The sequence below is a fragment of the Chenopodium album genome, chromosome 16 (assembly GCF_948465745.1).
Source record: "Chenopodium album chromosome 16, dcCheAlbu1.1, whole genome shotgun sequence".
Lineage (NCBI taxonomy): Eukaryota > Viridiplantae > Streptophyta > Magnoliopsida > Caryophyllales > Amaranthaceae > Chenopodium > Chenopodium album.
Window position 1 is genome coordinate 1573183 of NC_137849.1, and position 22615 is coordinate 1595797.

General features: G+C 37.9%; 2 protein-coding genes and 1 non-coding gene across 3 annotated transcripts; all 3 read right to left on the reverse strand.

Moving 5' to 3' along the window:
- Window positions 1–719: 719 nt before the first annotated feature.
- Window positions 720–6793, reverse strand: LOC145584615 (uncharacterized). The gene is made up of 2 exons (XM_081641426.1): window positions 6175–6793; window positions 720–1643 (listed from the first exon to the last, which is right to left on the reverse strand). The coding sequence occupies exons 1-2, from the start codon at window positions 6365–6367 to the stop codon at window positions 1003–1005; spliced, it is 834 nt and encodes a 277-aa protein (XP_081497552.1). The 5' UTR covers window positions 6368–6793; the 3' UTR covers window positions 720–1002.
- A 1469-nt stretch (window positions 6794–8262) lies between these two features.
- Window positions 8263–8346, reverse strand: TRNAL-CAA (transfer RNA leucine (anticodon CAA)). The gene has a single exon. It is a non-coding gene; the product is annotated as a tRNA-Leu (tRNA).
- A 2582-nt stretch (window positions 8347–10928) lies between these two features.
- Window positions 10929–22389, reverse strand: LOC145584616 (DDT domain-containing protein DDR4-like). The gene is made up of 11 exons (XM_081641428.1): window positions 22137–22389; window positions 21948–22058; window positions 20674–20760; window positions 20541–20578; window positions 20367–20448; window positions 19987–20093; window positions 19738–19897; window positions 19545–19637; window positions 19322–19442; window positions 18560–18602; window positions 10929–12067 (listed from the first exon to the last, which is right to left on the reverse strand). Exons 1-11 carry the CDS (start codon window positions 22275–22277, stop codon window positions 11311–11313), a joined length of 1740 nt encoding a protein of 579 aa, XP_081497554.1. The 5' UTR covers window positions 22278–22389; the 3' UTR covers window positions 10929–11310.
- Between the last annotated feature and the right edge of the window lie 226 nt (window positions 22390–22615).

Consider the following 22615-nt stretch of genomic DNA (forward strand, 5'->3'; position numbering starts at 1 on the left):
TCTTCAAAAGGGTACTATCCCAAGTACCTTTACTAACTATTTGATTGAAAGCCGCCCCACAGAATTGTTCACAGTTTTTTTAATTTTTTTTTTTTTAAATTTTCTTTCTGGGGTAAGTTGGTGTTGTTCTGCTGTGCTGCATCCATACCATATCTGTTTTAGAGTCCATTACCTGTCAACCTTGTAGAGGTTTGATCGAGAGCGAGCTCGATCGTGTGGTTACGAGTGGTTGATCAAGTTTATAAGTTGAGTAATTAGTGTGTAGAGGATAAAAACCCTGTAACTGAAGGGGTTGACTGATTCATTCATGGAAACCCCACTACAATATTTGCTCAACAGAATTTGTAACCACTTGCTAGGGTTGAGTGATTTGGACATGTGACTCAGATTTTTGGGATCTTTTAATTGATCTTCATGCAGTTACTATGAATCAAGATACTATATAGTACCACAAGGACTGATGATTCTTAGGTAATACACAAGCACATTCAATTCACAGCTCTTGTCAAATTTAAAATACACCGAAACAAGGTACTACTCGTAACGATTGTGTAAGATCATTGCTAGTAAGGTGACTAAAAGAGGCAAGAACATTGTATGTGGACTATGATTAAGGGCACATGCAATTGACACTGCAACCATGTTAGTTACCAAACCATTTACTGTTAGACAATTAGCCGGGCTCTTGAGATAATGAGGAACAATTTAACATTATGATATAATAATTATTACAATAAACAAAAAAATAAAAAATAAAAAAATAAAAAAAATCCTACAAAACCTAAAGATGTGGTTTTTCAGCCAATGATGAGAGGTTTTTCAGCCAATGATGAGATGCTGTGTACAACTCTCAGTTGCAAAACTTTAATCTAAAGCTGCAAGAAACTATAGCGGAAATTTGCAGCGAAAGTTACTAAAGTAAAAAATTGCATAACATGACTAAAGTTGAGTACGTTACAGTTGGAGAAATTTTTAAGCCTAGAAAAACTAGAGATGTGGCTTTCAGCCAAACAGAGAAAGGCCAAATACAACAATCGTAGCATATACACTGCAATCCATGAATAGTGAACCCGAGAGGTTCTTTAGCGTCAATCCCAGCTCTAACGCCTTCCCAGCATCTTCAGCCCAAGCATACCCGTCACCTAAAAGTGATGTTCTATCTTTATCACCTCGTAACACATTCTTCCGATTATCAGGTAGTAGTCTCCGGACGATAAGTGTTATATTGGTTATCAAAACGAGAAAGAGTGGTCGAAATAACAAGATACCCCTAAATACCTTGCTGCCCACTATTGGAAATCCAGCGGATGACAGGACAACTAAGATTGCTATTGTTAGAGAACACAACAATCTATCATGCTCAGTCTCTGCTACAGCCGCACTTACTTGCTGTGATGTTACATTACTAATGGGGATCTGTTGGGCTACCCCTAGTGCTGCATCAATAAATTTCTGAACTCCGGAAGAAGCTTCTCTTTTGCTGCTATCTTCTGATGCGGTTGCTCTTAGGGGTTCAGTTACTGGCTCAGATTTTCTTAACAAGGGTTCTTCTTTGCTTCGACCACCTAATGCATCATCCTGATTGATGTTTGAAGATTGATCATGCATAAAGCATGGGGGTTTGTCTTCCTCAGTTCGAGAGACTGCAAAACCAATCAATGAGCAACCCATTAATGAGAACTTTAATCCATAAAGAACAACATAATAACCAAATGCTCAAAGCACACAAATTATCTAATATTAAGAGAACCTTGGAACATTCAACATCATAGAAGCTTCAGTGAGTAGAAGGAGCACCAAAAACAGTAACCACAAAGTCAATTAGTTTTTACTTATCAAGCAATGCTAGTCATAGGACTACTTGATACTAATATTGGCAACACAAGGACTTTGAAAGTTACTAGGCACCACACGCCACAGACATCATTATGCTTTCTCAGGTCCATTTTAAATATATGTCACAGTATCACACTATATTCAACCTAAACCAGAATATTAAATTAATAATATGTGCAGCTGTGCACTAATGTTTTCACAAGTCTTCATATTGCTCTAAATGGATACAGTAACATGATTAGATTTGGCCTTCTTCTGCTCCTACTTCTTCAACAAGTCAAACATACACTATAAAGGTCACCAATACAACAAAATTGAAAAGGCCAAACAACAATCAAAACAGCAAACATCTACAGTTGTCATAACTCATAAGGAGCTGTGGGGTTGAGACAGAACTCTTGCTTCTCCCATTGTAAATACAATAGTACTATAAACACACACAGACCACTGTTAAAGATTCAAGATAAGCGACACGGAAACAATCAGCTTACGCGTTACACCCCTTGAATCTTGCAAACTTATAGACATACAATTGCCTTTTATGGTGGCTTAAATTAAATCAAGAAGGTTGATCAGCTCAAATTCGACCTCCAAAAGAGAATAATCTTAACTTCTTTCCCATAGACATCATTGCAAATATAAGGTCCACTTCTTTTTGCAAACATTCAACCACGCACTCACACCCTTTGATCCCATATTCGAGAGAGGTCAGAGAAATTATTGGAGAAGTATTTTTCCTTTTCCAGAAAAGCATCAATCTAAAGGTAGGTTCCTTTCAGAGCTCAATAGTCATTCCACTCAAATCAATAATTAGAGACAACAAAAAAGTGTGCTGCATTCCAAAGAAATTGAACCCCAAAGGATCATTAAAGGTAAGCTTGTCATTGGCTAGGGATTCATTTTCAAATGAAACTATAAAAGTCCACACACACCATCACCCCCAGAAAGAGAGAGAATTACCATATCCCAATGGCCCACACCACAGTGATAGCAAGTAGCTAACCATTTCATACCACTTTAGTAACATTCAGCAACAACCACAAATGCTGCTGTTTTCTTGACAAATATCAGCATCAAAATGACCTGGTTACTTGGCAGCCAACTTTGCAACCACTATCCTGAACAAATACCGACTAAGATTAACCCTAAAGAGTGTTGTTTTTAGCCTGTTCTGTCCCCACCCATCTGCAAGCCTGTCATCCACTCACCAATCTTACCAATTAGTTCATCCATTATACAATAACAGTCCAATCTGATTTTTAATCTGACTTTCCAGGTCAAACTATCAAAAAACTACTGTATACTTCCTCCGTTTCTATTTAGTTGACGCGTTTGATTTAGGCACATATATTAAGGAGAGGAGAGAGAGTGGGAGAGAATGAAAAAGCAAGTGGGATAGCTTGTAAATGCAAGGTAAAAAATTTACCCCAAAAGAAAACGTGTCAACTAAAAAAAACTTCCTAAAAAAGAATATGTGTCAACTAAAAAGAAACAGAGGTAGTACATCTTTAATTCTTTATAAGTATATAACAAGTTTGAGATATTATCACTTCTAAAATACATCACTAATACTATACTCAAAACATGTTTTGGTAACACAAATTTTTAATAATAATAATCATAAATAATTGAAAGAACTTTTGGGTGAAAATCATGTCATGGACTCTAGGTTGGTTTCCTATTGTAATAGGGTATGGAGGAATTACAAAAGAGATTCTTATTTTTTATATCTTCGTGAATGATAAAACATTTTTTTAAAAAAAAAAAACAAAACAGATTTCTTCTTAACATTTCATCAAATTCTGATTTGAGTTGATTAGGATATATTGGTTTGACACAAGCGATCTCCATTTAGCAGTGAGTCAAGTAGGGTGCAAATGCAAGCATAAAACTCAAGAGCATACAACCCTTCGACTCTACGGACCCGGATTTCTTACCAATTTCATTTTTTCAATCATTGCTCGCCATATAATGCATTATCAAATTTTTTGCTAAAACTAAAAGATTTGCTTAATAGATTCTATTACTAGTGTTAGTTCAAACATCAAGCCTGAAAATACAATAAGCATCTATGTACAGCTTTCTCATCTGTCTCGGTTTACCACATCAATAATGGTTCTTTGCATTGTTGATACAGACAGGCAAAAGTCAGTGAGTGCCTGAGTAGTGAGAAGTTATCACACATGATACATAAAGGACTTAGCCTTATAAGAGGAGGCTACAAACATACCCCCAAATTAAATCTAATCAAGAAAAGTCGGTGAGTGCCTGAGTGATGAACTAGTGAAGTAATAACACATGTGTAAAGGGAGAACAGCTAATAAATTCTGCAATCATGGTACTGATCCATGCAGCTGTGTGCATCAACAACATGCTAATGAAGATGTCGGCATAATCCAATTACATGTGCAAAAACAACAAAGAAAAAGAACCCTTAAGATCTGATATATATAGGCCCTATTTTGATAAAGACGGGTCAGCCAAAGTTTTCAGGATTGCGGTAAAATGTCAGTCCACTAATACTATCATTTGGTAGTTTAGCTAATTGCAGGACATCCTTCTTTTCTTTTTTAACACAAGAAGATTATATTAAGGGGGCTGTAAATTATTAAAATCAAAAGTACAGCTAACTTTGTCAAAACTTATTGACTGAAGAACAATAAACAATAAATCATGTCAATGTTTTTACATCTCAGATTATACACTCAAGCAGCTATAACAGCTACATAATATATGCTATCAATTCACATTCACCAAACATCTTTATACAAACAAATCAGCTCATCAAATTGGCTAAAGGAATTAACTGAAAGCTAATGAAATGAACTATCAGCTAGCCACTACCTACAAATTGCCAAAGAGGATCCAAAATCCCAAAGTAAATAGGGCCAACTAATTTGAGCTCAATTTTTGCATTTAAAACCCATACATCCATTCAGAGTACATCTCAATCCATCAACTAACAGCTAATGGAATGAACTACCAGCTAGCCACTACCCACAAATTGCCAAATAGGATCCAAATTCCCAAAGTAAATAGGGCCAACTAATTTGATCTCAATTTTTGCATTTCAAACCCATACATCCATTCAGAGTACACCTCAATCCATCAACTAACAGCTAATGGAATGAACTACCAGCTAGCCACTACCTACAAATTGCCAAATAGGATCTGAGTTCCTAGTAAATGAGCTCAACTTTTGCATTTCAAAATCATACAATCATTCAAATTACATCTAAATTCAAGCATTTGAGATTAAAACATATAGTTCCCCAAATCCACAAATCTCATCCACCAACAAACCTACATGCAGTATTATTTTTCCTGCCTCTTATGAAGACTAATCACAACAAAAGAGCCACATAAATGAACTCAAACAATACATTAACAACACTTCAACACCACATTACATTTTTTAGCCACTGGCCTCTTATGTGCACTCAATGATCTGGTAACAATCTTTAAAAAAAATAACGATTTCATCCTTACGTCCCCCAGTCCCCACCTTGGACTAATGTCATAAACCCTGAAACACATACTCTCATAGTCTCATGTAAATCTATCACCCTTTCCAAAACCTTACCATTTGCTAGAAAATACTATGAATACCCTCTATATTTTTTGGTCCACAAAATAACAGAAATGGAAGTAATCATCTTTCATCCAATCCAAATAGATTACCCTTCGTCCAATGACGTTCAAGAGACAATACCAATAAAAGCTCCATGTCTTCATCTTTTTATTCTCCAAAGCCGTACAACAGTTCCCAAACCACTATCCCTATTCTTCTAAAGGTACCCAGTGCCCACTAGCTTAAAATCAGAATCCACAAAACTCTCATCTTTAATTGACTTTTTGCGACTTTTTCTTCTGTTTCTCCTTGCTTCAAAATCCATAATTAGACCAATTCTTTATGAACATTTCCGGGGGACAAAAAAAATCCCCCAAAATACTAGTAACCTATGAGTAAATTCTCTATCCAAATATACTACTTTGTACTAGCTCAAATCTGAACTGTAAAAATTCTAATAATCTAATAAACTCCCAATAAAAACTCCCTATTTATTCCCCATCATGCAAATCCGACTTCAATTTAAAAATTAAAACTTCGAAACCCTAAAAACAACTAGAAAAATTCCAAGTCTAGTTCAATTTCTCATTCACGCCTAAAATATCCAACAAGTTCATCAATGCTACATTTCAATTGCAAATAAATACAATATTCAAAACCCTAAATCATCTAAGCAAATCAAAAATGAATAATATAATCAATTGGATTTCCGACAATAATAAAATATAAGACGAATAAAAAATCTCAGCAAATTAAGACGAAACTACCTGAAGGTTGATCAGAAGGAAGAACTGATTTGAGATCTTGATGATACTGTTGTTGAGGAACATACGGTTGGGATGAATCGGAATCGTTGGCATCAGATGAAAGACTAGGTTTACGACCTGTGATAAGAGCTAGACGATCTTGTCCTCCTTGTAAAATACGACGTCGTCTTGCTTCTCTTCCAGTACTTGCCATCACACTTTCTCTCTTAGCTTAGAGCTTTGTTTCTCTCTCTTCAATGGCGGATGAAATTGATTGTTGCAGAAGATTTCTGGGATTTCACTTGAAGAAGAAGATGATGGTGAATGTTTCTCACTTTCGAGTTGATTTTCGTAGCTTCGAAAATAGTTGCGAAATGAATTTCCTTTTGTTTTTGCCTTTTTGGTTTTTTTTTTTTCGTTCCTAATTTGCCCCTTGTAAATTCAATAGGACGAGCAAAGGTATTTCACATTTTACACAATGTGTTGTAGTAGGGATTTAATCTCATGGTACGATTACGAAAACAATAGTTCATAAAACACTAGCTTATGACTCGTGATTACATAAGTACCACTTTCATAAAGCATGGTTATACATACACTTAGACTCGATATATCTAACGTATATTGAATTATTGATCTCAAGGCAATGTCCACTTAGACACAGGGGCGGATCTATTCATGTGCATGGGCAAAAAAAAAAAAATCAAAGAGACCGCCTATTATGCTGCTATTGCTGCCATTAAGCCATGACTCATGAGGATTTCGCTCCACCCATAATAGCTACAGGACTTTGAATACATGTTGGATGATACAACGAAGAAAAAAATAACAAGATCAAAAAAATAATGCAGCACAACGTAGACTCGTGAGTACCACTTCTAGAAACAAGATTGTGTTAGCAAAATTAGGCCCGATATAATTTTTTTTTTTATTTCAATGCAATGTCCATTTAGACACCACGACATGGCTCTTGAGAAGATTACTCCTCTTATAGTTGCAACAAAACGTGGAATATGCATTGGATGAAACAAAGAAGAAGAAATAATTTGACTTGTTCGGAGGTTATAATAATACAACACGATCTCGACTAGAGATAGATTGATGTGTGAAGATGAGGAGAACTCAAAGTTTTGGCTTGTATCACAATCTCACACCCACTTTATTTCTCTCTAATGCGCTTTTATGAATATAGTGGTGGTAGGAAGACGAATAACCAAAAGGTAGACCCAATAGTTATCATTAGAATTGAGTTAGATTGAGTTAGATATTTACTCAAGATTATGCCCAAATTGTTAATAAAAATACGAAAATTTTGTAAAAAGAAATCTAACTTTAAAAACACTACTAATCATCAACTTATAAAGCCATAACCAAAGCCCAAACAAATAGGCCCTAATCAATTATACCTAGCACACTCAAATCAATAAAAACATCCAACAAATCTTAATCTTTCCATGTGGGAGAATATTTCCACTCTAAAACTCACAAATTGAAGACTCTACATAACATTAATTAGTTACGCTTTTAATTTACCCTTATGCGCTTTATGCCTTCATAGTAATGGTTGAGAGACAACTAAACAAAAGATAGACCTAAAAGCTATTATTTGGATTGGGTTGAGAAGTTACACACTTTTGTTTACTATGTTCTATTGTAAAGATTTGCAGGTACCTATTAATCAGGGATATCAAGTAATCCGTAATACAAGTATCATACGAAGTAAAAACTAATTTGTATAGTAATTGAATAATTGTGTAATCCGTAAGCTTTGAAAAATACTGTAATTGCATAATACGGAGTAAATAAATAGAAGTTGTTGTGCACAAGCACATTAACTCCCTAAAAAAATGAAGCAAGGAAATAAGGGTTCGTTTGGCATTACTGTGGTTTTTTGTTTTTTGGTTTTTTGTTTTTTAAAAGTATATGATATATGTCCCATAATGAATCAAAAATTATTTAAACATATTAAAATTATAATAAATTTGAAAACTGACAACAGAAAAGTGAAAAACACCTTTTTCTTGTTTCCTGTTTTTGGTTTTCAAAAAAACAAGAAAATGAAAACCAAAAATGATGCCAAACAAGCCCTAAATAATTTGCTGCACAAAATGTCAGAAGTGGGATTTGAACCCACGCCCTCTTTCGAAGACCAGAACTTGAGTCTGGCGCCTTAGACCACTCGGCCATCCTGACTTTGTTGTAAGAATATTCCAGATATACCTATATCACCATAATTCTAAAGAAGGTACTACAGTAATGTATTACGAGTATAAACTTTATTGAATGATTCATTGAGCAAATACTCCCACCGTCCTAATTTATACTCGGTGGTTTTTTTTTTTTTTGTGTTTTTTCATGATATTTAATTAATTGAAAAAAAAGTGGATGAAGTAAATTTAAAAAAAACAAAGAAGTAAAAGTACAATTATAAACAAAAGTTAAAAAGAGACCGTGAAAAAAGGTACAAGACAAATGGAAAATTTAAGGGTGATTTAGAAAGTTCAGTAAGTTAAAAAAATTTGAAAGTATAATGGTATTTACAAATTATCCAAATATAGAAATATTAAAAATATTTTAGATCTCCAAAATAGTAAAACTAGAACTATAATGTGAGAAGAGGGGAGTGATATCTTTTGAAATGATATACGAAGGGTCTGTTCCGATTACTGAAAACAATTGAATTGAAGTGAGCTAAACTGAACTGATTGGAGTTGAACTGAAAAAAACTGTTTATGAGAGAAGGAAATTAGGAATTGAACTGATTAGAGATGAACTGAATTGAATAGACCCGAAGTATTGAAAATTATTGAGCTTTATAAAAATTAAAATAGAAAATAATAATAATAATGATAATAGAAAAGGTTTTTATCTACATATTATCATCATAATATAAATCTTTCGATTAGGCTTAGGGCTTGTTCTCTTTAGCTTATTTTCAGTTCAGTTCAGTTCAGCTCCAATAAGTTCAGTTTAGTTCTTAATTTTTTTTCTCTCATAAAATATTCAGTTTAGTTAATCAGAACAGGGTCTTAGACTAGCAAAGTGAAATAGTGTAATAATATTTCGGTATGGGATTACAGGACGTGTTTAGGGCCAATATCAGTCGACTAGTGTCAAAATGAAGCATACACAATCAAAGATGTCAACTGCCCTCGAGGAGGTTCTAGTAAACTCGCTCCAATGATAAAGTCGGTTATAAACTTATGAAAAGATAAGATTAGTGAATACGCAAATGGATTGTGCTAAAGATTTGCGTGCCTTTGTAATGTGTAAGGGCTTGGATATATATATAGAGGTTCTCAAGCAAGTGAAATAGAGGTGAGCCTTGGAGCTTAGTCTCCTGTCCAACTGTTATGTGCCTAAATTGTATTGATAGTTTACATGCTAATCTTTGTTCTTGTGTTTATGTAGTACAAAAATTTGATTCGGTAAAGCTAGTAAATGATTTTAGATTATATATCTTCATACTTGTATATATCAATTTTCGCAATACCTAACATAATTTAATCATCAAATTCAAATATGACATGCATATGACCGTTCTTCTATAACGTTGGTTTGGCATTTTGCTCCCAACGTTTACTTTTTTTTTTTTTCTTCTTTCTCTTTTGTTTGCTTTGGCACGTGGGTCGAGGCATTGTTTTCTTTCCACAGAAAGTAAGCTAGTTTCCTAATCAAGAGATGATCATTTTAGCAAATCTAGCATTCAAGAGGAAGCTAAAAAGTACATAAAACGAGAGCTAAAAGGATAGATATCCTCTTGAATGCTAGTGCTCTTATTGACTTATTTTGCACCTGTTTTGCTTAAAATAAATTATGTTACACTTTCAAGTAAAGCATGCATAATAAATCTAGTATTGCCTTAATGTCAACTATCAAAAACTAAAGAACTATTGAACACTAGTGAACTATGGATTTACCACTCTACGATCAAGTAAAATCTTTTATTTCACCAAATGCACAAAGAAAATAAATTCATCAATATATTACAGAGTATGGTAAGATAAATCCTGACTTTGTTCATAAGACTTGGTAAATTTAAGTAGCTCATTTTTACATAAATTTTATCGTGGTCAATTCTATATTAAACAAAATTAATTCTTTCTACGTTCTTTAATTGCATAAGCATTCCTTTGTAGGAAGTAACAAAATTATTGTTGTTCAAAAAAACAAAAAAAAAAAAAGTAACAAAATTATTGCAACATAACCTTATTTTACCAATAATTTTCATTATAGCTCTCCTCGACACATAAATCCGATCTCTTATCTCTTTACACACCTTAGAAAGAATTCATACCCTACGATGCAATTTAAAGATAACTATCTAAACTTGAACGATTCAGTCGATAATAAGGCCCTGTTCAGTTCGCCTTATATTTGCTTATCTAAACGTATCTTATTTGACCAGATCTTGTCTAATCTGACCAAACTTTGACCTTAAATATACAATAATCTATACCGAAAAAATATATCAAGTGGGGTCTTGTTAGATTCGTAATAATATGCATTTTATTAATATGTGATTTTCAGAATTTTTTTCATTAAGAAATTAAAAATATTAAGCGATAAAAAACTACATATAAAATGATGATCTGATCTGAATTTATTTTTTCAAATCTAAACTTATTTTTTCTGAAATAAAAATAAGGTGAACTAAACAAGGTCTAAGCTGTCCAATTGAAGGAAAATGTGATCATATTTCCGTGATATGACTTGACTATTGATAATTTAAACATATTCTATTATGCGAGTAGATTAAATACTTGCAATTCAGTAAGATAATGAACTTCTTATATAAGATATCCTAACCAGTTGCTTTTCTGCAGTTACATCAAAAGTGTACTTCTCAAAAGTTCAATATGAATACATGGACTTGATATATACACACCACCATGAGTACCAAAATGAAGCCATGTATCGACTTAGCACGTTACTTAAGCCAGTAGCATTTTAGAGTAGCTGAACATGCTCCAGAATCCACTTATGGTCGCGCCAGTCAGAGGCCACACTGGTGGATACAGACAGTTTCTAGAGATTAGATATATTAACAAAAGGCCAAAAACTTACCTATGCCAACTCTACAAGCATATTAAATCTACATTTCTCTTCAATACAAAACCCAGAGAAATGAGCTATTTCTGTGTATCAGCATAGTTTTCAGCTGCTAATTTCATCCTCAGAATCAGCAACCTCAGATGGATCTTCCTCACTTGATGCATCTCCACTCGAATTCTCAGGAGAGCTTTCATCTTCTGAATCAGGGACAACAAAAGAACTGAAGGCACTGTTTAGTGTAGGCCTCTGCCTATATCGATTCTTAGCTTCTGGATTCCTGCCTTCATGAAGATTCTGACGAGAAGTACGATCTGAATTCTTTTTCATCTTCAAGCCAGTAGCAACATTGTCTTTCTGTCCTTGCGAAAGAACTTTATCATGCTTTGCTCCATCCTGCTTGACATTTTCATGCTCAAAATCACTTGAATCACTTTCACTATCATTAACTACCTCATTATCACTTTTGCCAGCAATGTCAGTACGATTTATATCCTTGCCCTTGTCACTGCCTTCACTCTGAAGGTCATCCTCCTCGTCATTTTCACTGCCTTCACCCTGTTGGTTATCCTCATCATCATTTTCACTGCCTTCACCTTGTTCGTTATAGTCCTCATCATTTTCACTGCCTTCACCCTGTTGGTCATCTTCCTCATCAATGTCACTACCTTTACTCAATTGGTCAATTTCCTCACCATTGGAATCCCCTTCATCCTGTTGGTCATTTTGCTTGTCCTTGGAAGTGGAAGCTGGAGATCCGTCATGAGCATTATTCTGCAAATCTCCACCAGAATCATCACCACTTTTCCCATGTTTGGGATGCTTGGTGTCATTCCTTTCCACCTTTCTAACTTTCCCTTTTCTAAACAGAAAATATAGAGAATAAGCACTAGGCAGAGAGTGCAGCCAGCTGATCACATTAATTAAAAGACCAAATCGCCAAAGGAAAATCATTACATAATAACATGTATTCATATACAAAAACTTCATGGGGAAAGATTAAGTAGGACAAAAATAATAACCAAGACCCCAGGTGATAAGTGACAGGATTGCCTAACACTTGTATGTTATAATGTTCATTAATACTCAAAACATAGCCATGCAAATGTCAATTATAATTATTAATTAATACTAGTAATAATAAAGTTGAAAATCAGTAGTTTTTACACAAAGATAATGATTACAAAGAAAAAGCAATAGCCAAAAGAGGCAGCACCAGTACATATACTAGTAGCCACCACTACCCTTCCCATTACTAGATGAATCAATTTAAAGAGATGTGTTTCGCTCATTCATTATCATCACAAAATAACATTTAAACAAAAGATATAAAGAAATGTAGCACTAATCAATAAACAAATTGTAAAGCATCAAAAATTAATTGAAAATGCAAATGAAATAGACAAACCCAAACATGCATGCAAAGGAATGTAGCAAAGCTCAGGTGAATATACATCCTTTTGTCTATGCAATTTTTCTTTTCCTCTATTTAAGACGAGATCAGAATTACATACTGATGCTAAAGGAATTATCACAATGCTGCAATGCACCCTTACCCTTCACCCGTGACAGTGGTATATCAAAGAAGACACAAACGAGGGCAGCAACTTACCAACAGCAAAAGCAAGACAGAAGCAGAGCAGGGGAGGGGAGTGAACCGTTGAGGAGCGGCAAAAAACAGAGGAGACAAGCAGCTTTAACATTTTGTTGTATTAGACGGAAATAGTAAAATGCCAAACTAGTAGTACTTGTATTAATTAAGGCTTGATTGCCATTTTTATGTTGTGGTAGGAGTAGAAATAGTAGAAGCATAGAAAGTAAAGGGTATCCAGAAAATTGTATTAGAACTGAGAGAGTCATGGCCTAAAGCCATGTTTATCATTCGAAGCCTTTGAGCTAATCAATCACAAATTCCGTCCTTCTACTTGATCTTGTTAAATACACGTATTCCGTTGCAATTGGTATCAGAGCAGGCATGCCGCCGACATCTCTGACCGTGACGCCGGAGCGAGTGGCGGCGCTCGAAGAAAGAATGGAAGAAATCGTTGACAAACTCGGGGAGGGTGAAAATTCCCTGCAACAAGCGTTGCTGAAAAGACAGGATGAGTCCATTGATAAGGTGAGACAATCAATGGAGGGTAAAATGGATCGTTTTAGGCAGGACATCACCCAACAACTATCCATGACGACGAGCAGACATGACAGGGCACTGGACGAGATCCGCAGCGCTCTCAAGGCGTTGGGAAAGCAACCCGCCCAAACCTTTGCGGGTAACGAAGAAGTGGAGCAACCAGTGAATCGCAGCCGCTTCAACGACTCACCACCATTAAACCGTGGGCTCAACGAAACACCCCTCGGAGCAGGAGCCTTCAATGGTATTCGGTTAGGGAGTTGGGAACCCGGAGCTGGTGGTCAGTACTGCCAACACGAAGAGAACCACGACAGACGAGGAAGCTGGAAATTTAGGAAACTTGATATGCCGATCTTCGATGGGTCCGATCCAGACGGATGGATACTGCGAAGTGAACAGTACTTTCAATTCTACCATCTCACGGAGGTGGAGAAGTTACAAGCCGCGGTGGTAGCTATGGACGGGGATGCCCTGAAGTGGTACCAATGGGAAAGCCGGCGCCGACCACTTGGTGGTTGGGATGACTTGAAGGGGCGCGTGTTAATTCAGTTCAGGCCGGTGAACGCCGGAACGTTGCACGAGCAATGGTTGGCCGTGCACCAAACCACCACCGTCGTCGAATATATGAGGGTGTTCATAGAGAAGGCGTCACCATTAATGGACGTGCCTGAGAGCTTAATGAAAGGTCAGTTCATAAACGGCCTTAAGGAAGATATAAGGGTGGAGATCCGATTACTTAACCCGTTAACCCTTGAAGACGCCATGGATCTAGCAATTCGGGTTGAAGAAAGGAACCGGATCAACAGTGCCAGGAAAACGGGTGGAGCTTTCACCAAACCCGGACCTTACTCGTATTTTAATCGGAGCCCCGCTTCAACCCTATTGGGAGTGGGGCCAGCCCAACCAAACACAACCCAGACCCAAACACACAACTCAACCCAATATCCATACAGCCCAAGTCGTAACCCCCCTCAAAACGGCCCACCCCACACAACCCAAACACCACAGTCGTCTGTAGCCTCAGCAAGTAGCCCAGCTCGTTCGTTTCAGACCCGTAACACCACCACCACCCGATTCAACGGCGACGTACGGCGGCTGACGGAGAGAGAAATCGCCGACAAGAGGGCGCGTGGCCTGTGTTTCCGGTGCGACGGTCGATGGACCGGCCCCACCCATGTTTGCTCCGCTAAGGGTTTAAGCGTATTGTTGGTGGAGGATGACGAATCTGACGAGGCAGGGGAGCTGGTGGCGTTAGAGGCGCCGGAGGAGGAGGAGGCGGAGGAAATTCCTACTTCCGTCTCCATAAATTCGATTGTGGGTCTCACAAATCCGAAGACTATGAAGCTGACTGGGGCGATTAAGGGGACTCCGGTGATCGTCATGATTGATCCCGGAGCCACACATAACTTTATTTCCGTGGAAACGGTGGAAAAGTTGGGAATTTCGGTCACCGGCACAAACCCATTTGGTGTGTCGTTAGGCAATGGAGCAGCGGTTAAGGGTCGGGGAACTTGCCAAGGGGTTCGCGTGAAGCTTGGAGAAGGATTCGAAGTGGAGGAGGATTTTCTACCCCTTAAATTGGGCAACTCTGATTTGATCATGGGTGTGCAGTGGTTAGAGAAATTAGGGGAGGTGGTGACGAACTGGAAACTCCAGCGAATGAGCTTTAAGGTCGACGGCAGAGAGGTGGTCCTTCATGGGGATCCGAGTCTGGCTCGTACAGGAATCACTTTGAAAGCTATGTTGAGGACGTTGAAGAAGGAGAGTGGGGGTCTGTTAGTGGAAATGAACAATATAGAGGAAGGAGGAGAGGAGCAGAGAGTGGATCAAGCACCCGCCTTTTTGAGAACAGTGTTGAACGAATATCAAGGAGTGTTTGCTGAGCCCAATGGGCTACCCCAAGCCGTGGACATGAACACTCAATCATTCTCAAGGAAGGAAGCGATCCCGTAAGTGTTCGGCCGTATAGGTATCCTCAATTTCAGAAAAATGAGATCGAAAAGCTCATCCGGGAAATGCTTGCGGCGGGTATCATTAAACCTTCAACTAGCCCTTTTTCGAGTCCCGTTCTTTTGGTCAAGAAGAAAGACGGATCATGGAGGTTTTGTGTGGATTATCGAGCCTTAAACAAGGAGACCGTGCCCGATAAATATCCGATACCGGTGATCGATGAATTGCTTGATGAATTGCATGGGGCTCGGATATTTTCGAAGTTGGACCTCAAGGCCGGCTATCATCAAATTCTTGTGAGACCGGAAGACACCCATAAGACCGCTTTCCGCACTCATGAGGGACACTACGAATTCCTTGTCATGCCCTTCGGTCTTACTAATGCACCGGCTACTTTCCAATCCTTGATGAATGATGTCTTCCGACCCTTCCTACGTAAGTTTGTACTTGTCTTTTTTGATGATATATTAGTTTATAGTAGTAATGATCAAGATCATGTGATGCATCTCAAATTAGTGCTTGCTACTCTTAAGAAACATGTCTTGTTTGCTAATTATAAAAAATGTGAGTTTGGCAAAAATAAGGTGGCATATTTGGGCCACATTATTTCAAGTGAGGGGGTAGCAGTTGACCAAGAGAAGGTGGGCTCAATGCTTAAGTGGCCCATTCCTAAATCCTTGAAGGATTTAAGAGGCTTCTTAGGCCTCACAGGGTATTACCGAAAGTTTATCCGTCAGTATGCTCATCTCGCACGGCCACTCACGGATCAGCTCAAAAAGGATAATTTCGGGTGGTCGGAGGCGGCAGACAATTCATTCCGGGCTCTCAAAGAAGCTATGGTCACAGCGCCGGTTCTCACGATGCCGGATTTCACTAAAACATTCATTGTGGAGTCCGATGCGTCGGGTTTTGGGTTGGGAGCAGTTTTGATGCAAGAAGGGAAACCCGTAGCATTTTTCAGCAAGGTTTTGGGGCCTAGAGGGCAAGGGAAGTCAATCTACGAGAAGGAACTCATGGTCGTTTGCTTGGCGGTGGAAAAATGGAAGCATTATTTATTGGGGAGGCGTTTTGTGATTAAGAGTGACCAACAAAGCCTCAAGTACATAACCCAACAAAGGGAAATCGGTATGGAGTATCAAAAATGGGTGCGGAAATTAATTGGGTTCGATTTCGATTTGCAATACAAACCCGGGGTGGCCAATAGGGTGGCGGACGCCTTATCGCGACGGGGGAAGGACGAAGAGGATGGAGAGCTTGGAGCGTTGATCACCACGCAAGGGTCAACTGGGAGGTGTTGAGGGCTGAGATCGCAGGAGACAAGGAAATCCAAAGGCTGAAAGCAGAGGTAGAGAAGGGGAATGTAACCCGAGGCTATACAGTAGAGAACGACCGACTGCTGTACAAGGGTCGTGTAGTGCTGCCGCGTGGTTCTAGCTTGAAGCAAGCTCTTTTTCAGCTGTATCACGACTCTCCCGAAGGTGGTCACACGGGTGAAACCAAGACTTATTTAAAAATTGGGGCTGATTGGTTTTGGCTGGGTTGAGAAAAGAGGTGGCTGCATATGTGAGGAGTTGTGCAACCTGTGAGCGAAACAAGCATTCACAGCAAACACCGGCGGGGTTGCTCCAACCCTTACCAATTCCGGAGAGAATTTGGGAGGAGATAAGTATGGATTTCATTGAGGGCTTGCCCAAATCGAAGGGAATTGATACGATCCTAGTGGTGGTGGATAGGTTATCCAAGTACGCTCATTTTATTGGGCTCAAACACCCATTCACGGCGTACAAGGTGGCGGAGATTTTTGTTAAGGAGATAGTGAGGCTACACGGAGTTCCAGCGAGCATTGTCTCAGACCGAGATCGAATTTTTCTCAGCATATTCTGGCGTGAATTATTCCGGATGCAGGGGACCGACCTTAAGAAGAGCACTTCATACCATCCTCAAACGGATGGGCAATCCGAGGTGGTCAACAAGAGGTTGGAAACTTATCTCCGCTGCTTCGCGGGTGAACAACCCAAGTCGTGGGCTTCATGGCTGCCTTGGGCCGAGTATTCTTATAACACCACTCCTCAATCTTCCACGCAATTCACTCCCTTTATGGCGGTTTATGGTAGAGCACCCCCTAAACTACTCAGGGCTGAAGCAAGACACACGGCTGTTGGGATCGTGGATGAGTTATTGCGAGAAAGGGATTTGATGCTTGATGAATTAAAGAGTAATTTGTTACGGTCACAACACATCATGAAGAAAAATGCGGATTTGAAACGAAGGGATGAAGAGTTCCAAGTCGGAGATTTTGTGTTCCTTAAGTTGCAGCCTTATCGACAGAAATCGTTAGCAAAAAGACCGTTTGAGAAGTTGGCGGCTCGCTTTTATGGGCCCTATGAGGTGGTGCAACGCGTGGGGAAGGTGGCCTATAAACTTAATTTACCTGATCATTGCCGCATCCACCCAGTTTTCCATGTGTCTCAACTGAAACGCGCCGTTGGGGATGTTCCTAATTCTCCCACGATACCTCAGCACCTTACTCCGGAGTTGGAGCTCGTGGTTGAGCCCGGGGATGTGCTGGAGGTGCGACAGAAGAAAGGGGCCAGTGGTGGACTAGAGGTGTTCATCAAGTGGCTGGGAGTTCCGGGTTTTGAGTCTACTTGGGAGGATGCCGAGACGATCAAGGAGCGATTTCCCACTTTCCACCTTGAGGACAAGGTGGCACTTTTGGGGGGCGGTATTGCAATGCACCCTTACCCTTCACCCGTGACAGTGGTATATCAAAGAAGACACAAACGAGGGCAGCAACTTACCAACAGCAAAAGCAAGACAGAAGCAGAGCAGGGGAGGGGAGTGAACCGTTGAGGAGCAGCAAAAAACAGAGGAGACAAGCAGCTTTAACATTTTGTTGTATTAGACGGAAATAGTAAAATGCCAAACTAGTAGTACTTGTATTAATTAAGGCTTGATTGCCATTTTTATGTTGTGGTAGGAGTAGAAATAGTAGAAGCATAGAAAGTAAAGGGTATCCAGAAAATTGTATTAGAACTGAGAGAGTCATGGCCTAAAGCCATGTTTATCATTCGAAGCCTTTGAGCTAATCAATCACAAATTCCGTCCTTCTACTTGATCTTGTTAAATACACGTATTCCGTTGCAAATGCTCAATTGCCCACATCAAGAGAGCCCTCAGCATACCAAAGGACAACCAGAATAACTTACCAAGCATCCACCTGATATTTCTAATTTTTGTTGATCAAAATAACTAACAAACAAAAAAGCCTACCTTGTCTCTTTTATAGCCTCTTCAATTGTCCGGTCGAAATCATCTGCATACAAATCAACACAAGAAACATATTAATACATCATAATCTTTATAAAAAAAAAAAGGGAGAGAGAGAGAGAGAGCAGTCTACAGGATAGACTTTGCAAATTTACGTAAAAGACTACTCATCACAACACTAGAAAATACCCTGAAAAAATGATACTATGAACTGGACACTATTTTATGGTTACAATCTCTCAGGACATGCAGCTTTGGCTTTCTCTTCATAAATTATTGACCTTAATGTAAATCAGAGAAAATATTGAAATGGACATTAAACATTTGATTAAAGGAAAGTAAAAGAAGTAGAGGAGCTGTTTGGTCAATTACAAAATACATGTATTTGCTTAAGATTTAATGAAGTAGCATAACTTCTTAAGCACCATCCCAAATTTCTAAGCAGTGAAACCTAACACTTTAAGACAATGAATAGGAAGCAGAGATAAGAATAATGACAGCAATGAGAGAATGTCTTGACTGTAATAGTACTTTACTACTTTGCCAACTTCCATTAACCAAACAAAGGGCAAATATGAAGAGAGAGATTGACATAAAGGAAATTTATTGATTTCCATACTCAGACCTATAATGATGACGGGATGGCAAGATCTATTGCATTAACCATGACATCATATCAGTGTTAGTAACCAACTTTAATGCCAGTTGTCAGCATAACATTCACATCTTAATGACAGTTCCAGCAGAGGAGTTTTCACAGCATACCAAATGTATACTTCACAGGTCTGCGTGAGCGACAAGAACGGGTAACTCCAGCAGCATAGGAGTGACAACCACTCATATAAGCTTCCTCTCTCTGACGTCGCTTCAGATCCCTCTCTTTTTTCTACAAATGAAACAATAAATATGTTAACATCTGCAAACTAAGAAAAAGTTCTGATCACTAGTTGAATAAAAAAGAAATAGAATGCGAAAGCAACTTCCTTACCTTCTGCAATTTTTCAAGTACAGGAATAACTTCTGTTTCAATAGTCTCATGCACTGCTGCCTCAACTCCAACTTGGCAAGAAGAAAATCTCTCCTGCAAAATTAGGAAGATAAAAGTCCATTATCGTTCAGAGTGCAGCTGGCATGACTTATTGTAAAGACAAGCACAATCATTAGCTTCCAATCATACGCACAGAGACTTTACGAAATTCATCAAGATTGGTAGCAAGAATCTCCCACTCTGAGTTGGTTTCTTTCAGATCTAGACAGTTTTTGCCCCTATGCTTCTGCTTCAACATGCCATTGTCTATTTCCATGTACAGTCTATGACCAATAACTGGATCCCCATCATACCTATGAGCAAAGAAAAACAAAAATAGAATTATCAAACCCAACATACTGCTTAGAATTGCTTTACTGTTAACAGACAGAAAATTAATTACCAGTAAGAAACCCCATTTCTTTCTTGACCAATCTTATCTTTACGAAATTGAGATATTTGAGCCCCTTCCTTGAGTGCATCATTGATATAAGAAACCAGATCATCTTGCTATAAGGAAAGTAAACACCAAAATTTAGTGGCTTCAATACATAAAAAAAGTCTTAGTCTGAGACTCTGAGACATATTCAACAAGCAACAAAATTCATTCATTACTCTGAACAAAATTTAAGTTAAAAGACAGACTCGTTGATACCGAAAAAACACAGAAAGAAAAATGGAGACCAACTAGCACTGCAATAATTAATTGAGCAACAATGTTTTAATCATGGAATATCACACACAATAAAAATTTCAAATAAATCGGAAGGTAAAAACAATTACCAATGCTCGGATTTCACACAATGCCTTTAACATCAGCAACCGTATAGTTGGATCAAGCTCCTTGTATCTGGATACTTCTTCTCTGCACAATAAAATCTAGCACCTTAGCAGCCAAACTTTCTCAAAACAAATTGATCAATGTAAGAGTCAAAGTGAAGAAACAAACAATGATACCCTTTTGCTGGAACCAGAGGAACTTTGCCTTCAGCAACCTACCCAAGGGAACCAGAAAGACAAAGAAGATTTAATTAAGTTCATCAACCACGTCAAAACAAAAGTAAAGCTGTGCAGGCTTATGAAAACCTACCCAGGGCCACCATTCAGCTAGCTTTAAACAAAGACTTTTCACCCAGTAATCAGGTTCAGACAACTTTTTGTTAACAGGTCGTATCCCCTGTAAAATATTACAGAAATGTTATGAACAAAAATCATGACAATAGTTTGGAGAATCAGTTGCACAACAATTTTTTTAATATGGTACTGTACATGACACTTCAAGATCACGGCCAGTCTTATCAAATTACAAAAAGCAAAGTTCTTGATCAGTTATACAGTTGCTTGGTACCCTACATAGTTAATCAAAGTATTGAACCTTATATATATACTAAATTAACAAAATTACTTTAGCTACAAATGAGCAATATATTCTACATTAAACATTAAACTTTAGCTACAAAATAATTCTAGTTGATCAACCCAAATGTACAGAGTGGGGGATGATAAGCAGCAACATTCCTTTCAATAAAACTGAAAGTGCATTATAGATTCGGATCAGATATTACATTTTAAAACCATTTGGACAAAAACAGTTTTATTTTCACATGCAATAACCATAAGCTATGTTATTTAACTCTACAAAACACATAACTGTCGCGGAAGTTCTGAGCTTTAGCTGCTGTTTAACTTTGGAATATTACACAAACACTACTTCACATAGAGTAACATATACTCCATATTACCTATTTCTTTCTCTTACCGGGAAACTTATTCATAAAGGGCCCTAAGAAAGGACATCTAGAATCATTAAACTGTATTTGCTATCACAATTATACATGTCACATACAAAGCTGCACGAAAGGGGCATCATCAATGTTTAAATAAGCATATACAAGTAATTACAGCTACTAAAAAAACCCTTCACTTGATCATCTGCCAAGTAACAATGTAATTTTTTAAACATCTATATTCATATTTTAACTTCCATCAAAGACAAAACAAATATAATAGTTTTACAAAGAAATGCGAAACCTAAGATTCAGACCAAGAACAGGACAGAATGACATTGATTAAAGCACTGGCATACATTCTGATCATTCTTATCTAAAAATTCTTTCATAGACATTCAGAATCTACCATTAAATTTCAACAAACAGACGTTCATATAACAATTAATCCAAGTAAAATCAACGCGGCACACCCGCCCGCCGGCACTCACACACACACAAACGTACACGCAGCAAACATAAACTACCCAAGTAGACCCTAAAAAAAACCCAAAAAAATCAGACAAAATACTTTCAGAAATTGCTTAAATTTTCAGCTAAATGTAAGACATTTAAGAACCCAAAACAAAAGTTATACCTTAAGAAGCGCGATATGAAGCTTAGTAAGTGAAGAATTCGGATTAATCAAAGCATCTTCAATCTCTTCCGCTGACATTTTCGATTCCTTACCAATCAACGGCTCAAAAACCTTCCATTCCAAAAAAAAATCAAAATCAAAAAACATAAAATCAATCAAACCCAAAAAACGAAGAAAGCGAGATCTTACGCTGAAAAAATTAAGGACAGACGCAAGCTCCCAACGACGACGAAGCTTACTTAGCGGTGATGAAGAATCTTCTTCAGATTCCCCCGACTCCGGGTTACCGCCATGGTTGTTGTTGTTGTTGTTGTTGTTGTTGTCCGCCATTGTTGTAGGAGAGAGAAAGTGAAGGTTGAAGAGAGAGAAAGATGGCGGAATTTGGAAGAGAAAGATGAAAGAGTTTTTTTCTTCTCCCGCCCAAATGAAATTAGTGTGAGATTTTGAGGGGTAAGTGTTTGAGATGCAACAACAGTGGGGTACTGGGGTATATAAATAAGGGGTTGTTCTTAATAAATTCTACTGCAAGATTGTTTTAGGGATAACATTTTTGAAAAACTAGGGTTATTATTTTTTGAGCCAAGGTTTTGTTTTAAATTTGTGGCAAGGAGATTTTCATTTTCCATTTAGCTTGGTCTATTGATTGTAGATTTTTTATACTATACTTT

What these genes read in the sequence shown, in the direction of transcription:
- LOC145584615 (XM_081641426.1), bottom strand. Translation starts at nt 6,367, where the DNA reads ATGGCAAGTACTGGAAGAGAAGCAAGACGACGTCGTATTTTACAAGGA. An exon ending in TCCTTCTGATCAACCTTCAG is followed by an intron (nt 1,644 to 6,174) that starts GTAGTTTCGTCT and finishes TTGGTTTTGCAG; the next exon opens with TCTCTCGAACTGAGGAAGAC.
- LOC145584616 (XM_081641428.1), bottom strand. Translation starts at nt 22,277, where the DNA reads ATGGCGGACAACAACAACAACAACAACAACAACAACCATGGCGGTAAC. An exon ending in CTGTCCTTAATTTTTTCAGC is followed by an intron (nt 22,059 to 22,136) that starts GTAAGATCTCGC and finishes TTGGAATGGAAG; the next exon opens with GTTTTTGAGCCGTTGATTGG. An exon ending in ACCTGTGAAGTATACATTTG is followed by an intron (nt 18,603 to 19,321) that starts GTATGCTGTGAA and finishes ATTTGTATGCAG; the next exon opens with ATGATTTCGACCGGACAATT.